Below are 18069 nucleotides of genomic sequence, written 5' to 3' on the forward strand. Positions count from 1 at the left end.
TACAGATTGGGCAGAAGGGTGTTGTTTGAAATGGGCCATTCCAGCGGGCAGTTAGTTCGCGCACTGGGAGCACCCCGACCCTAAATCTAAAATACAGAGCCCTATCAGCAGGTTTACGAACTATATCAAGGTAGGATTCCCGGAAAGCCACATCCTTAAACCTGAGAAAATCTTCTGTTAGTCTAACAAGCTTAGGGTCAGTACTATTTCTGGTTGTGACCCAACTCCAATAAAGATTCTTCAGTTTTGCCTTAGAAGGGGAAGACCTACTTACCCAGGCTTCGTTAAGTCCCAATTCACCCAGTAAGAACTTCACATTTTTAAGCCACTTTATTTTGTGCCAACCCGACATCGACATTACTTCTGCGAGCCCCTCTGCATACTTTAATAGTTCTGGTACTCGCCATAGCCGGGCCCATAACAGTAGTGGACGGACTTTTGCCAGATCTTTAATCGAATGGCATCCTAGATCAAGTAGCAAGGGTACCGATGGGGTGCTCTGCGGGAGTGACATTAAGTCCCTTAGGAATTTATTTTCTGACCTTACCAACTGTTCCATATTACAAGTGCCCCAAAGCTCCGCCCCATAAAGGGTCGCGCTGACACCCCTCGCCTTATAAATATGAATGACCGGGGCAATGGGTCTGGTTGAGGAGGAACGTTGTTCCTTAAGGAGCACCCCACTACCCTTTTGTGGCTTAATAGCATTTTACAAGGATGAGGGTTCCACGGCATAGTGTCCGAAATACGTATACCTAAATAGTCAAATACAGTGACCCTTTCCAAGGATACCTGGTTTAGGACTGGGGGTCGCTCAAGTTTTTTCGGGGGGTTCAACACCAAATACTTTGTCTTGTCTGTATTTATTACAAGCCCTCTTTGGGTGCCAAAGGCCTGAAAATTATCTAGGAGGCTCTGGAGGCCCACAGGAGACTTGGATATTAAAAGCGTATCATCAGCGAATAAGAGGGTTGGAATTCGCTCGCCCACCAGGGATGGTGCATCAGATGGATTTTCCAGCAAGTGCTCGACCACACCATTCACATATAGGGAAAAAAGGGTGGGAGCAAGAACACATCCCTGGCGGACGCCTCTCTCTACTGGAATTCTGTTTGTCTTTTGTCCCTGAATGCCCCACCTCACTTGTGCAAAATTTCCTTCATGAAGCTTCACTAGAATTGACAGAATATTTGAAGGGATCCCCATATCGGACAGCACTCCCCATAAGCTCTCCCGAGGCACCAGGTCAAAGGCAGTCTTTAAATCAATAAACGCAAGGTAAAGACTGCCTTTGCCTATAACAACCACTTTCCAGTAAATTATTAAAAGTCTATATGCCTGCTCTATTGTCCCGGTACCAGCCCTGAATCCCGCTTTGTAATCTGAGAGGATCTTATTTTCATCAGCCCATTGTAGGATTCTTTCCAGTACCACCTTCCCGACAACTTTCTGGGTGGAATCTACTAGGCTTATAGGGCGATAGTTAGAGGGGTCGTCCCTACGCCCCTTTTTGAAAATTGGGACTACCTCAGCCCCCTTCCACGATTCAGGGATTGCGGCACCGTTGTCAATGGCGATAAGTAAAGTATGAATAAGTTTCCCCCATTTGGGCAGATCAAAACGAAGCAGGTCCCCGGGGATGCCATCTGGACCAGCTGCCTTTTGAGGCACAATGCGGCTAATCGCATTTTCCACTTCCTTAACTGTGAAGGGATATCTATCTGGTTCTCCTAAGGGTATCTGAAAACTACGAAGAGAGAACTCATTATCACCTCCCTGTTGCCATATGTACAGTTTCGAAAAGTGATCAAACCACATTTGGCCAGTAATGTTACACGTGATGAGGTCACTAGCAGGACTGTCCTTGGCTCTTATGGTATTCCAGAATCGACCCGCATCCCTCCCATCACTGGCCTCCTTAAGTGTTTGCCAATACTGGTCCTCCCACTCCTTTTTGGCTTCTGTTACCACTAGCTTGTACTCTTTCCTAGCCTGCTGGATCAAAGCTTGCAACTTGGACTTAACTGCCTTGATTAGTGCAGATTTCTTCTTTTGGCATTTAGATGTATACCACCCCTGTTTACCCTTGGGCCTCTGTGGCTCTCTCTGAGCCCCACCTCTAATTTGCACCAAGAATAGGTTGCCCACCGCTTCGATAATGTTCTGAAATGCTGCCGTCACCCTGGAGGGATCACAACAGATTAAAACGGTTGTGTCCAACTTGCTCTGTGTGGCTGTCAAAAGGGCCCCTATGGACTGGACTTTCCCTTCATCCTGGGCGACTTTGCACCACTTCAGACACCTTCCACAATTTGATGGACAAACTTTTGAAGTTGACATTATTTTACTTGTTGCAACTGGACCATTTTCGCTTAGCCATAGGTGATGCAAACTCAAAGAAAGCAGGTTATGGTCACTATCTATGGTTGGTAAAATGTCCATATCCTGCATAAAGTGCCAAAGCTTAAAATCAAGGAGAATATAATCAATCCTTGATGTGTGGTTAACCATGTTGTACGTGTGGGCCCCGGAAGGATCTAAGACGGTTCTGCCATTTGCTGCTCTTAAGCCGAACTCCATAGCTAATGCATTCAGCTGCATTGCCCGTTGCGACCATCTTTTTATTGGTTGGATCATAAGTGTGGGTATACCCCTCCTGGCATCGTCCTCGGTAAGATCTAAAATATCCTCTGCCGCAAGGGGCTCAAACGTACAATGAAAGTCCCCCGCAACCAGAACATGCATATCGTCCTGACATTCTCTAAGTTCATTTTCAAGTAGTGTAACTGTGGAGGATGAAGAGCCCCCTTTGGTGCCCCTAGCATATATATTAAATATTTCTAGGGTTCTCCCTCTTTGTGCCCCTCTCAATGAGATCCTGAGAATATCTGGTGAGTTACATTGCTTTTGTGAGATGCTACATTCCAGGGAAATACTGACCCATATTAAGAGCCCCCCAGAAGGGCGACCCCTCCCAGATATTGCGGATACTGCTGACAAAAAGTAAGTAGTATAGCCGACCTTGAGATTGGGCTCCAAACTCCAGGTCTCCTGGAAGATGCAAATCATATACGACTCGACCAGGGTATTCCAATCTGGAAGGTCTAGTTTCTTGGAAATACCCGCTATATTCCAGCTAATGATCTTTATAGTCGTGTCGGCCACAGTTAACTCCTGGGGTACGAATAATGGTGCCGTGGGTATATTAATTGGCTCCCCTGCAGTCTCAATTACCAAGCGTGACGGGGTAAAAACATGCAGCATAAGGGTATCACACGAAACAATAGATTGATCTGGTAGGGTCATACAAGTATCATTGGAACCATCCTGGGTAACCTGGTCACCAGTCGTTCCAATCCCAGACTTGAGCTTATTGGCCAATCCCTCTGCCTCAGGGCTCCAATAGTTGTTCTCTACAATTGGAAGTTCAAACACTTGCCTTTTCCCCAAGTTAGCTACATTAGAGAAAGGGGAATTAGCAAGGGTAAGGGAGGTCCCATGTGGTTGAGCAGGGGTTCTGGACCTATTATGTCCGTTATTAACGGCGGTATAGAATGGGCGATTTAAAATTGAGTAATCATCTTGTCAGTAACCACCATCTATCCCATAGCAATCTAGGCCTCTATCAAAAGCAGGGATTGGATGGATGTAGCAGTTGTTACTAAGGAAATCGCCTGTCACCCCCCACCCCCCGAAATTGATTTCGACTGCTCTGCCTATGTTGCAAATAGGCAGGCTGCAAGTGGAAGTGTCCCAAATCGTATGTACCAATTCCACTACCATCATGCCCATTCTGTTGGTTACAAATGAATCTTGCGACCCGAGCGTCCCTAAAATTTACAAGGATGCAATCACCGGGAACATCCTTAGTCCTGTTACCTATCCAATTAACCCTTCTTACAAAAAGAACCTGGCCATCAAGTTGCCTTGGAAGAGCTCTATTGTTCTTTAACCAGTATGTAGTTTTGTTTTTGAGTTCATGGTAGGATTCCAATTTACCCGCCTTAAGTCGTGGAACTCCAGTTAGTACAACTACATAAGGCAAACATTCAGGAGGCAAGTTAATGTGGGGAAAATTGGTATCGTTAGTGGCTACTGTGTCAGACTTTTGGGGTGATACAAGTTGATCGTTACCCTGCCTTGCTGCTTTACTGTGGCTATGATCGACTTCCCGGCTCTGTGTGTGTGCACTTTCAGGGGCTCCTTTATCCCCTTTGGCCAGTAATGGGTTTATAGATTTTCTACCTTGCTGAGTAGTGGTGGCTATCACTGGAGTGTTGGTTCTACACCGGGGCCCAGAGATTTCTTTTGAAGTTACAGGTGCAGAATCGCCTGTGTGTGTGGGAACTAACTTCTGTTCTGATGTGTCCTGGCTATTTTTAGAGTGCAATTTAATTAGAGCCTTTAGGGAAAAGAAATTGTCAAGTGTCCCTTGTTCAAAGAGTTCCAATCTCTCTGACAGTACTTTTACCCTTTCGAGAACCGGGAGTATAAGTGACTTCACAATATGCTCAATATGAGCAATAAGAGGAGTGTCATTTGCAGAGCCTGAAGACGAAAGTGGCTTCGGGCAAGTGGGGAGGATTAGCAAGAGTTGATTCACTGCTTTCTGGAGTATGAGTAGATTTCTCTGATCTCCCTGAACCCAACACATTTTCATGTACGCTGTGTGTTTTTAATTTCAACTTCTTTGCGGTTTTGTGACATCCCCCCCTTGACCCGCTACCAACTCTCTTTCTTTTAGTGGGTTCAATTCTCGTATTCGCCATCTTTGAGTGCACTGAGATTCCCTGAAGTGGCATAATACTGCTAATACCCCCATAATCGCTATTAGGGGCAACTGCCGGCACCAGTGCAGTCGGAGAATCCGACTGATTTGATGAATCTAGCGCAATAGGCCTCTCCAGGTTAGCTTCAGTACTGCCTGGGCTAATCGGCGTGTTTGCGGTGTTAGCACCTTGTAGGGGCTCATCAATGTTGGCAGGAGAAGCTGCCAACGACAGCGGCCCCAAGGAGGAATGCTTACGGTTCAGAGCCTCTACGGAGAGACGATGCTCGGTAATGGCAATTTCCTTTTCAAAGACCGAGTATGCCCGAGTGATGAACTGATCGAGCGTGCCACTGACATAACCTCCCCCCCCCCCCTCCCTCCCTTCCCTGACCGAGTAGACATTGACATGTAAGATGTTAACAGTTACAGGTAAAAAAAGGTCCCGCTATAGCAATAGGGTGCCAAAGAAAAATCAAAAGTCCAAACAATGTCGTGATGGAGTACAGTTCCTTGGGGTATATGTTTCAGTTGATGAGAGATTAGGGGGGTAGCCCAGCCCGGCCTCTTCCGGCCCCGGACGGCCACAGATGGCCTCGCCCTTGTCCCGGGCTTCTCCCGGCGCAAACCTGTGCGCAAACCGCGCAGCGGGAGGCTGGTTTAATTATATACAGTCAGGAAGGGGGCAGCAAGAGTCAGCAGCTGTAGGGTGTTACGGGGCTGCTGGTCCTCGCAGTCCCGTCCCCAAGCCTCTAGCAACCCTCACACCCAGTCACACACCCTCACTCACCCGTACAACCCTCTCACCCTCACAACCCTCTCACCCTCACTCACCCTAACACACCCTCACCCTCACACACCCTCACCCACCCTCACCCACCCTCACCCTCACACACCCACGCCCACCCTTACACCCCCTCACCCTCACACCCCCTCACCCTCACACCCCCTCACCCTCACACCCCCTCACCCTCATACCCCCTCACATCCCCTCACCCTCACATCCCCTCACCCTCACATCCCCTCACCCTCACATCCCCTCACCCTCACATCCCCTCACCCTCACATCCCCTAACCCTCACATCCCCTAACCCTCACATCCCCTCACCCTCACATCCCCTCACCCTCACATCCCCTCACCCTCCCTCACACCCTCACTCTCACACCCTCACTCACACCCCACTCTCATACCCCCTCACCCTCAAACCCCCTCACCCTCGCACCCCCTCACACACCCCCTCACACACCCCCTCACCCCCATCACCCTCACACCCCCTCACACCCCCGCACCCTCACAACCCAACACCCTCGCCCTCACCCACCCTCACACCCCCTCACCAGCACTCACACCCCCTCACCCAACCCCTCACCCTCACACACCCCCTCACCCTCACACACCCCCACCCTCCCACCACCTCACTCACCCTCACACTCACTCATCCTCTCACCCGCACGCACCCCCTCACCCTCACACCTCCTCACCCTCACACCTCCTCACCCTCACAGCCACTCACCCTCACACCCCCTCACCCTCAAAGCCCTCTCACCCCTTCACTCACCCTCGCACACCCTCACCAGCATAGCATAACAAAACATAGCATAACAAAACACAGCATAGGATAGCAAATCATAGCATAGCATAACAAAACAAGCATATGAATGCAAAACAAAACAGCATAACAAAACAAAACAGCATAGCAAAACACAACACAACACAACATAGCATAGCATAACAAAACAAAGCATAGCATAACATAACAAAGCATAGCAAAACAAAACATAGCATAGTATAACAAAACCTAGCAGAACAAAACATAGCAGAACAAAACATAGAACAAAACATAGCAGAACATAAAACATAGCATAACATAACAAAATAAAGCATAGCATAACAAAACAGCATAACAAAACATAGCAAAACACAACAAAACAGCATAGCATAACAAAACACAACAAAACCTAGCATAACAAAACACAACACAACATAGCATAGCATAACAAAACAAAGCTTAGCATAGCACAACAAAACATAGCATAGCAAAACAAAGCATATCATATCAAAACAGCATAACAAAGCATAGCATAGCAAAACACAACAAAACATAGCATAGCATAACAAAACAATGCATTGGATAGCAAAACTAAACATAGCATAGCATAACAAAACAAATCATAGGATAACAAAACATAGCATAGCATAACAAACATAGCATAACATAACAAAACCTAGCATAACAAAACACAACACAACACATAGCATAACAAAACATAGCAAAACACAACAAAACAGCATAGCTTAACAAAACATAGCATAGCAATACATATAATAGCATAGCAAAACATAGCATACCAAACGCAACAAAACATAGCATAACATAACAAAACATAGCATAGCAAAACAAAGCATTGCATAATAACACAAAACATAGCATAGCATAACAAAACATAGCATAGCATAACAAAGCATAGCATAACAAAACATAGCATACAAAACATAGCATAGCATAACAAAACATAGTATAGCATAGCATAACAAAACACTGCAAAGCAGAACAAATCAAAGCATAGGATAGCAAAATATAGCATAGCATAACACAACAAAACATAGGATAGCAAAACAAAACGTAGCATAGCATACAGCATCACTGGGCTCCACCACAGCATCACTCAGGGGCGCCACAATATCACTATGCGCTACCACAGCATCACTGAACGCCACAGCATCACTCGTTTGCCATCACAACATCACTCAGCGCCACCACAGCATATATCTGTGCAACCATTCAACAACACCTGGTTCAAATATGTTCTCTCAATGTTTCAAGCTTTATTACAAATGTCACAAAAAGATGTTAATATTTCACTTCTGTTCTTGGATTTTCGTCACAATAAAATACACTTAACATAATCTTCACAAAAGTTATTTACAAAAGTTTAAGCTATTGCCATTATAAATTACAATAACTTTTATTTAAGTATTAATAAAAAAAAAAAAATTAAAAGCCATTGTTATTTGTAATATCAATACATGTAAGTCACGTAAATACAACACATATTGCATTACAAATGCTATAGGTGTCACATTTGCATAAGTTATAACTATTGGCATTGTAAATGACAAAGCTATTAATTTCGCTATTTTCAAAAACAAAACATAAATAAAAACATTGTCATTTACAATACCAATAGCTCAAACTTTCCTAATGCGAGACCTATTGCATTGCAAATGCTTGTTTAAACCCGTATGTGGCTGATTGAAACTCATCTGTGTATTTTATTCTTTCATTGTTCACATTTTGTGGTAAACTGTGTTTTAAATAACTCTTGCTTTTCTACTCATATTCTATTCTACTTTTTGGGTGTAATCTGGTCGTCAAATTCCTCCACTGTATATAATCCCCTTTTTGTCAGAACCACACTCTTTTTTCGTATCTCGCCATCTCCCTTGGGTAGATTATCTCCTTTTGTAAAAATGATTTGCCTTTGACAATCCCCTTTTTGTGACTATCCTCCAAAATTCAATGTTATTTTTGTGGCTGATACCTTCCCCTTCGTCACTTCTGCACCCGCCCTCTATGCAGGAAATATAGTTCTCAGGCTCCATCTGAAGTATCTGCATAGTCTGTGTTGGAATACTCGTAGTGGACAATGGATGTCCGGCTTTTTGGTCAGTCATGGAGTACACCAACCCCTCCCCAAAAGTTTTTTTTATTAAGAACAGTTACCTTTCAACTGCTGATTGTCTTAAAGGGGGCATATTTTTATCTTGAAATCCTTTCATATATTTTGTGCTTCCCCATGCGCACCTTGACATGAACACTCTTCTGAAATACCTCATTCACCAGAGTGCTATTGCTCGAAGAGCCAGGTCTTGAGGAGCCTTCTGAAGGTGAGCAGGTCCTGTGTCTGCCGTAGATGGGTGGGGAGGGTGTTTCAGGTTTTTGCAGCGAGGAAGGCGAAGGATCTGCCGCCGGAGGTCGATCGTTGGATGCGCGAGACGGCGGCCAGGGCGAGGCTGGCAGAGCGGAGCTGGCGGGCGGGGGTGTAGAAGTTGAGTCTGTGGTTCAGGTATGCTGGTCCGGTGTTGTGGAGTGCTTTGTGTGCGTGGGTGAGGAGTTTGAAGGTGATCCTCTTGTTGATGGGGAGCCAGGGCAGGTCCCTGAGGTGGTGGGAGAAGTGGCTGCGACGGGGGACGCTGAGGATCAGTCGGGCTGAGGCGTTCTGAATGGGTTGTAGTCGTCGCAGGTGTTTGGCCGGGATTCCTGCGCAGAGTGTTTTGCCGTAGTCTAGCCTGCTGCTGACGAGGGCTTGGGTCACTGTTCTTCTTGTTTTGGTCGGGATCCACTTGTAGATCCTGCGAAGCATGCGGAGGGTGTTGTAGCAGGAGGAGGAGATGGTGTTGACCAGCTTCGACATGGAGAGGGAGTAGTTGAGGATGAATCCTAGGTTGTGTGCGGGGTTCGTGGGTGTTGGAGCTGCTCCCAGTGCGGTCGGCCACCAGGAGTCGTCCCAAGCAGAGGGGGTGGAACCTAGGATGAGGACCTCCGTCTTGTCTGAGTTTAGTTTCAGATGGCTGTGCCTCATGCAATCGGCGATGGCCTTCATTCCCTCGTGGAGGTTGGTTTTGCCGGTGTGCGGGTCCTTGGTGAGGGAGAGGATGAGCTGGGTGTCGTCGGCGTAGGAGATGATGTTTAGGTTGGGCTATTTTCTATTGGCTAATTACTGAACAATCATTTATCACTTCGATTTCCAGTCTTTCAGCATCCAAATTAAGGATCATTGGTGACTTTGCATAAGGGTTAGCAAAAACAGTAACCACTACACTACTCCACAAATTATAGTGCAGCAGTTTAACTAGAAATGTAAAATGATCGTGATAAGGCTTTTGTGAAGGCATGTAGTTGGTTTAGGGTGCATAAATAAATACTAAATGCCTTGCCCTTTGTTTGCTTGCTCTGTGTAATGTGTGTAAAATTGCTATGCAATCTTTTAAGTGCTTTCATATTCTCAGGTATTGGATATAAAACAAGTGAGCGGCTTGAGTTGCTGGGCATTCATAGTCTACCTGATCTTCAGACCTTTCCACTTGCAGTGCTTGAAAAGGAGCTGGGTTCTTCCATTGCTCAGAGAATCCAGATGCTCAGTTGTGGAGTGGACAATTCTCCGGTGACACCCACAGGCCCACCCCAGGTAGAGACCCTTCCATTTATTGTATTAAGAAACTAAACACTCTTCATTCTTTATGGTAATGATTATCGACTGAAAGTATGCTTTACTGAATTGTAAGAGTAAAATATCACAGTGCTATTAAATTGTTAGATTTAAAGGAAAATAGTTTTTTGCATAACAATGAGATCCATAGCGAAGTAGACTCCAAAACTGCATAAAAGAAACTACCAATATTGGAGCTGATTTTTACAGAGGGCTCTAGTTGACATCAAGTAGACAACGAGAGCAAAGCTCAAGTTGTCTATGTCACTTATAACCCATCTACAGTTTATGTGGTGTAGGATTCTCCATCAATAAGCACTGCCTGTAGCAGGAGAGGAGTCCGTAAGGGGTCACACACTAGATACCTCTCTTCATTCTCTGTTCACCACCCTCGAGCTGTCACTGCCTTACACCGTCCTTCTACCTCAGCCATCCCCTCGTCCCCCAGTACTACCTCCAGAAAAAAGGAAAAAACCTGGCATCCTTCTTTTGGAGCGAGAGACATGGCTTAAGGTCAAGTAGACTGTCATTGATAAATCTACTGCTTCCTTCAATCTGGTGAGACATAGAGGTGATGATAATTCAGCATCTGATTACAGAGCTTCCTTTTTCACTGGTTTGCAATAAGTGAGGTGAAGAACTGGGTTTCAAATCCTGTATGGTGTAGAGTGGTTTCCAATGAAAGCCAAATTCAACAAGGTGGTTGGTTACAAGGCAAAACAAAATTTCTACAACCAGATAAGAAGCTCGTAAGAAGCTGTAGAAAGAAATTTAGAAAATGTTAACGATACATAAAAGGGTACTCCATGATATTATCTTGTTCATTTAGTAATGCTTAAATATAATACCAGATATATTTTCATTGATGGTGAGTGTTGAATTAAAATGTAATAAAATTGTGACGTCTGGCATATTTCATTAAACAGATATCCAATAAACAAAATGTGATTATAAAGTAATACAAAATTATAAAAATGTTAACAATCAGTTGGAGACATACACTGATTTTAGATAAAACAAAGTGACCAAAGTTCAGAAAATTTTGAAATCATACCTTACAAGAAAATTATTTAGATCTCGAGCTTAAGAATGACAAAACTGTAAACTGGAGCAGGGGATCAGGGAACCACAAATGAAGGGAAGGCTCTACAAGAACTTGGAGAAGTGACTACTATGGAATCCAGCAGGGACAAGGAGGAGAACAGGAAAACCAGAAATGGAGCACATAGAGGAACTAAGTGTGAAAAGGTGAAGAAGGAAATCTGAGGGCATCAGTATGAGTATTAGAGACAGTAAGAAAAATGCTGGGCAGAACTCCACCTCCTGGACAAGATCTGGGTAAGGGTTGTCAACAAAACAAAGTACAACAACCCAAGTCCGTTCTCCCATCTTTACTAGTGAGCCAGATGTTTTCGCCTATAGGCTGATTTCCAGATTTAAAATTCATGTAAAATCTTCTTACATCAGTGTTAGGGTTTGACTTTAAATAGAACCGGATTTCCACTATTTTCACAAATGTGCAGCTAGGATGTAATCATTTAATGTTTACACATATGAAGAAATAACGAAACCTATTTGTTTAGACACTATTTCATCCATAGTTTCATATTGATTGTGCTGGAAACCATCTTAGAAAACAAATATTTTTCTTCAAAAACATTTGAAATTTCACTTCTGATTTACTTTTTCATAAGAAATGATGAAGCCTTAGAAAAGTTGTAAAAATCATGTATTACGTGTGGAGTAAGCTCGATAATGTATGGCAGTTATTCCCATTTCAGGTCTCAACTAAAGGTTGAGCGCCACATACCAAAATGTTTTGAAAGTATACACGGTCATTAACCCGTTAAGTGCTGGCGTCGGCCGCTGGGCGTCGCAAGCACTACCTTCGTAGTGCTGCGTACGGCTGACGCGGCCCGCCCGTTTTGCGGAAAGGGTTAAACAGATAATGTCTATTTACTAGTAGGGCCCTGAAGAACTGAAGCAAACACATATCAACTGAGCTAGATTTTGGTAGTTGAGTTTTAAGATGACAAGACCTTAATAGAATATTGCTCTTTGTAACTCCTAGATGAGTACAACATTTAAGTACCTCAAAACATTTGTTGTTAAACGCCTACGTAGGCTTTGTAGCCCACAATGTAGGGTGCCTAGTGTTTAAAAGTGGTGCATGTACGAGGGGCATGGCTAGCAGCCAACCAAGATGGCCACACCCTGAGTGAGCTCCTGATGAAACCCCGAATATCAGTAAGAAACATCTGTACATGCGGCCAGTTACAATCCGGTGGTCCCGACAATGCGTAGAACGTTTGGATGAAGTTTGAAAGACCAGTGACTGCTCCCTTCTGCAGAACAGGCGAAGGGGGCCGCCGTGAGAAAGTGTGGCCTAGTGAGTGAGCAGGTACAAAATGTGAAGTGGTCGGCGTAGTGTTAAATTAAAGATAGAACTAAACGGTGGTCCATTAACAAATTCAGGAGAAACACGTGTATGCCTATGATGGAACCTGAATTTTAATTCATTCAGTGAGTTATGTCAATACATACTTCTGTATCAAAAGACATTTTTGACATCTTGACAAGTACACAGTAGTATTCTATACAATATTATACAGTGCTCATAGGTGCTATTAACAAAGGGTTAATTGGTCCTCCTTTCTGGGGTCTTCCTCAGGACAAGTGTTGGTGTATGAGCACTAGAATTTGAAGGCTCTGGGGGTCTAATCTTGAATGATGGCTGCCGTGGAGAGCCGTGTTCTAAGGTACAGGAAATCTTCCTGATAGGGTTGATGATTCCAATGGACAAATAGTTTGTTATTAATCCGAACTTTAATTGGTCCTGTACCGCTAACCAGTCGGTATCAGCATCTGTGAGCGTCAGCCGATCGCTCTGCAGAGTCACCCGTAATCTGCAGAGCGATCGGCTGACGCTCACAGATACTGATATCGACTGGTTAGCAGTACAGGACCAATTAAAGTTCGGATTAATAATGAACTATGAATTAATCCTTTGTTAATAGGGGTCGAAACGTCGACAATATCTATCTAGAAACATACACTATAGGATTGTAAAAGAATTCATTATTGCCCTATGTGTAATGTTTGAATATGGGAACTTATGATCGATAATAGACTGTAAAGGTTCCACCATATATCACTGAATTGTGCCTTTACCACAACGCCTTTACCCTGTCCCTCACTGACCTAATCAATTCTATCCCACCCCAATTACTTTTCCCTCTCTTGCACCTATGAGCACTGTATAATATTGTATAGAATACTACCGTGTACTTGTCAAGATGTCAAAAATGTCTTTTAATACAGAAGTATGTATTGTCATAACTCACTGAATGAATTAAAATTCAGGTTCCATCATAGGAATACACGTGTTTCTCCTGAATTTGTTAATGGACCACCGTTTAGTTCTATCTTTAATTTAACACTACGCCGACCACTTCACATTTTGTACTAGTGGGTGAGCAGGGCGCTGCCCAGTGAGAGGCAGTAGAATGTAGATCTCCGAGCCTTCGCATATCAGGAGCCGGCTCCCGAAACAGCGGAAGCGGTACGCTGCGGGTTGACCTGCCCGAGGGCGGAGAGGAGGATACACTGCGGTGCGGCTGCTCCGACCTAGGTTAGTGGAGAGGCAAGTGAGGCGGAAGCAAGACCGAAAGCCGTGACCGGGAGGAGGCACTGACGGCAGCTGTACTTGTAAGCTGGCTTCGAATGAGTGAGAGGCAGAGAGACAGAACATCAAGGAGTTGCCATCGGTGCACGCCCAGATAGGGAATATTGTACAGCCCGCTGTGAGGTGCAACTGAATGGAACCGAGTGGGAGTGCCTGCAGTGAGCACGGCCATCTATCAACTCCTCACTAAGGCAAGGTCGCGGACGCTATGGAAGATAGTGAGGCGTAGGGCTGACAATGAGGCGATGATTGTGGAGGCACAGACAGGAGACACGACCTGGGTGCAGGACACGGGAAACACGAACATCGCTGAAAAAGCCGCACATGCGGAGCACATTGACTGGTATTGGAGACCCTGCATCAGAGTCTGATGAGGGGCCAATAGCCAGCCAGTAATCTAAGACTGCTGCCGATTGAGAAGATAAGGAGGTGCAAGGTGAGCAGTAAAACGTTTGTTGTGGAGGCCCGGATAGACAGGCGATATGTCCGGGGCTCAAGGCAGTAGAGGCGCGACCACGGATGAAAAGCCACACGCAACAACCATATGGCTCTGTATCAGAGACCCTGCATTAAATTCTCACAACAGATAAACAGATAGCCGGTAGTCTAAGACGAGATAACCAGCCCGTGAGACAGCGGTACAGCTGTATAAGACAAAGGCGAGCGGCAGTGACCAGACCAGTTGTTAGAGGTGTATAAGGAATCCGGCTGGTGTGGTGTGAAAGGAGTGGCCACAGCTCACCTAACAGTAAGATGGTGAACCACAAAGGTGAAGCACCAATCAAAGTTAGATACATTTAATAACCTTAAGGTAGACAGTCTAACGGAAGGGGTCACGACCAGTGCCAGAAGCTGGTGACTGAGGAAGGAGGCCTTACACTACAGGATATAAGGAGTGCTCTCAGCACTTGAAACAAAAATTGATACGGTCACTTCGGAGGTAGCGCTGATGAACACCGACCTTCCTAACCTGGGGGACCGGGTCAAAGTCACTGAAGACTCCATAACCACGCTCCAGTCATCCACTAAAGAGCTTGAGGCGCTTGTTGGAAAGCTCCAAACTACGACTGCCCTGAAGGAGAGACTAGAAGACTATGAAGGGTGCGCCCGCAGAAATAATTTTCACATTTTGGGAGTTACCAGAAAGGGCTCAGGGCCCGGCAATGGACTTATTTTTTGAGGATCTCATTACAAACACATACAACCCCGGGATGTCTCTAACTATTTCTCTGTGGAACGGGCCCACTGAGGATGCAATATTACAGACTGCCCGCTCGACCCCTCCATTAAAATATGACAATGCTACGAAAACCTTCTTTACGGATTTCACGGTTAAAGTCCATAAGATGTGGCGCACCTTCCTGGAAGTTTAAAAGTGGCTTTTTGAGAGAGAACTGAAATACACAATGCTGCTTCAAGCCAGGCTCTGAGTTGCGGCGGAGTGTAAACATGATTCTTTGACTTACCCTAGGATGCCTGGGAGTGGCTGGATGGCTTGAGGAAGCCTGAAAACAATAGAACTAACTCCCACCAACGAAAAAGTGAGAAGGTATTGTGACTACCTGGGAGACAATAGAGTGGGAGTTGGTGACGGTCAACAATGGACCCATTAATGACAGGCCTTCGTAGAATCTTCAACTTCCTCCGATGAGAGCGGATACTTGCTGGGAGTGAGTCATTTAACAAAAGCTGCTCAATACGTTAGACAGATAGTAGATAGATGGTAGTCACAAATACTACCGGGGTCACTTGAGAGGCTACTAGCAGAGGAGAATAATCTGGACTGGAGCAACGTGTAGCCACAAAAGTGACTCAATGGAAAGCGGCAGGGGATTGTCTAAGATCCTGTTGAACTCAACTAAACCGTTACAAAGTGGTAAACTTAGTGCATGCTTAGGGGAAGGAGCTCCGGTGGGTGGAAGGCCGACTGTTTAGGTTTCGTAGGTACATTATATGATTAGTAATGACAGTAAAGCACGATGCATGTCTCAAACACTTATAAGTTGCAATACAAGACATTTCCCAGACTACTTTAGAGGAGTCTGTAGAAATTCCATCTGCCCGATTGCCCCAGAACGGGTTACGGGCGGACTTTTGGCTCCCACGGAATTGTTATATCCTTGGTCGTATTTCCAAACATTATAGATGCACTGTAAAATGAGTAGCGATAGACCCCCTCAATTGCTTCATAATCCTCTTTTGGAATGACAGTGGTCTAGAAGATAAAATCAAAAGAGGAGTGGTGTTACAAAACCTTAAGCGACAGAAACCCACATATAAGCGGCTTCCTACTGTGCACTTAATAAATGGGGCTATAACCTAGTTGCTCATGCAGGCTATACCAGAGATTCAAAAAGTGTGAGTATCTTATTGCGCAAGTCCTTTCAATTCACAATACTTAAAGTAATGCACAACCCACTCGAAGTTTTGTGACATTGTCGGGGAACTGGGAAATATTGTGGTTCTCTATATCCCCCCCCAAGATTACATTCCCCCACACTCGCTGACCTAGGTTCACACAGTCAGTCTGCCACAGGGATAGCTGCTCATTGGAGGCGATTGTAATACGGTGCTGAATGGAGAATCGGACCGCTGACCAGCCAGACAGAGCGATATCCCAGGGAAATCCGTGGTGGAGTTTCTCTCGGCGATCAGCCTAGTAGAAGTGTGGCAAATACGCAATCTATCAGCCCAACAGTATACCTTCCATTCCAGTGTTCACAGGAGCTTGTCCCTCATAGACTATACAAAGCTGCCATTGTTTCAGATTGCTATGTGTGGCATTTTCCTAATTTATGTGTAAATATGAGTGACATTTCAACGACTATGAGTGACACTTTCTGGCGAGCAAAATCAAGCAATAAAGGCGAGGAAAACATAGAAATATAAACAATTACACACATCTCAGCAATAAGAAACTCCAAGAAAAGTCACATTGCAGGCCACCGGCTGTATTATTTCAAAAAGAAATAAAGTCATCAAAAAAATGATTAGGTGACTGAGCGGTCCGCCCAATCCAGCACGCCACCCACTGTCTGCTGATCCCGACTGACGGCAGTCACCATCAGAGCAGCTGCAGCCTGTCCCTACAGGCTTTGCTGACTTAATGACACTGGGCATGCTGAGAAGTTCAGTTGACCGGCACCACAGTTGGTCTCACATTCACCCGACCCAAAAGAGATAGTGGGAGCGACTATTAACATAGTTTAAAACTGACAGTGAGGCCGTAGATCTCTGTGTAATGCACAGTTCCCCACAGTAAGAGGGAAAGGCAGGCGGCAACTCAGAAGGTGATCACGCCGCTAAAGCGAATGTTTATTAGCATGCTAGGTAACATGCCTCGTCATGTTAGGCAGCGGTAATAACACCCTCTTTACAGTAAAAGTGTAATAAAGCTTTACGCACAATTCACTGGTGTGGTCCATTGGAATATACAGAGGAACCGGTGACCATGGCAGACGTTTGTAAGACAACATACAGAAACATGAAGTTCATGTAGGTGCCGCCCCCAACTGGGGATTTTACATGGATGTGCACATATACAATAATATCATAAACATATGCAAAGTGATCACCGCTGATGGTGTCTGCTCTAACGCACTCTTTCACTCTGGTAACAAGCCTCATTTATACATCCAGGATTAGCAATTAGGCCTATGAGATTACCTTACTGAGGCGAGACCGAGCCGACAGCAATTGGCGGGCCATGGCCGCAACGACTCATGTACTTCCTCTGCAATGCCCTGCCGCAGTCTGGTTCCGCTATATGTGCTGCCTCTGGGCTGCTGAGGAACCGCTCGTGTCATGTCGGGTCACAGGACCACTTTACTGCGAGCACAGCAACTCTGCTCTGCCATGATTGTTAGAAGAGCACTGCAAGTTCAAGTCAGCCGCCTACGCCAGTGCGCTCAAATCTAGCCACCATTGCGGGGCAGCCAAAATGAACAGATCGCAACCTCCGCCCGCTGAGCGCTCGCGCTGCAGTTGGCAAGGCAAACCCGCCTATAAAAGTGTGTATCTCAAACTGACACCATCTCATTGGTTACTGACTCTTGACGTAATTCCATGCTGTCGGGTTTCATTAATGTGCAACATTGTATCAGTGCAGCAGCTAGAGCTATCCCCCTTAGCCTGCCAGGAAAAGTGTGCATTGCTCGCTGCCACAACTTTCACAGGCATTGTGGTGCATTATAGCAGCCTCCGACTTGGCAGCTGCACAGGCGCTATAACGCGTGACTTTGCATTTCAGTGCGGTGATGCGGACCACCACACTGAAATGTGTTAGTCTAACACCTGTTGCGTGCTACTTGGCAGGGCTGACTATATATATTCGGTTTGGTGGACCAGCTATCAATGTTTGGGGAGATGACCCACCTCCCAAGAGGTATTTCAAACCACTCTCTGC

At 45.3% G+C, this 18069-nt stretch overlaps 1 protein-coding gene across 2 annotated transcripts in view; it reads left to right on the top strand.

Moving 5' to 3' along the window:
* Positions 1-18069, top strand: part of POLI (DNA polymerase iota) — a 310209-nt gene that overhangs the window by 133332 nt on the left and 158808 nt on the right. For both annotated transcript variants that reach the window (XM_078677262.1, XM_078677263.1), the window contains one exon: positions 9780-9958. In XM_078677262.1, the coding sequence (XP_078533388.1) occupies positions 9780-9958 (179 nt within the window). The remainder of the gene's footprint in view (positions 1-9779; positions 9959-18069) is intronic.

This window comes from Lissotriton helveticus, chromosome 2_1 (genome assembly GCF_964261635.1).
Source record: "Lissotriton helveticus chromosome 2_1, aLisHel1.1, whole genome shotgun sequence".
Classification (NCBI taxonomy): Eukaryota; Metazoa; Chordata; class Amphibia; order Caudata; family Salamandridae; genus Lissotriton; species Lissotriton helveticus.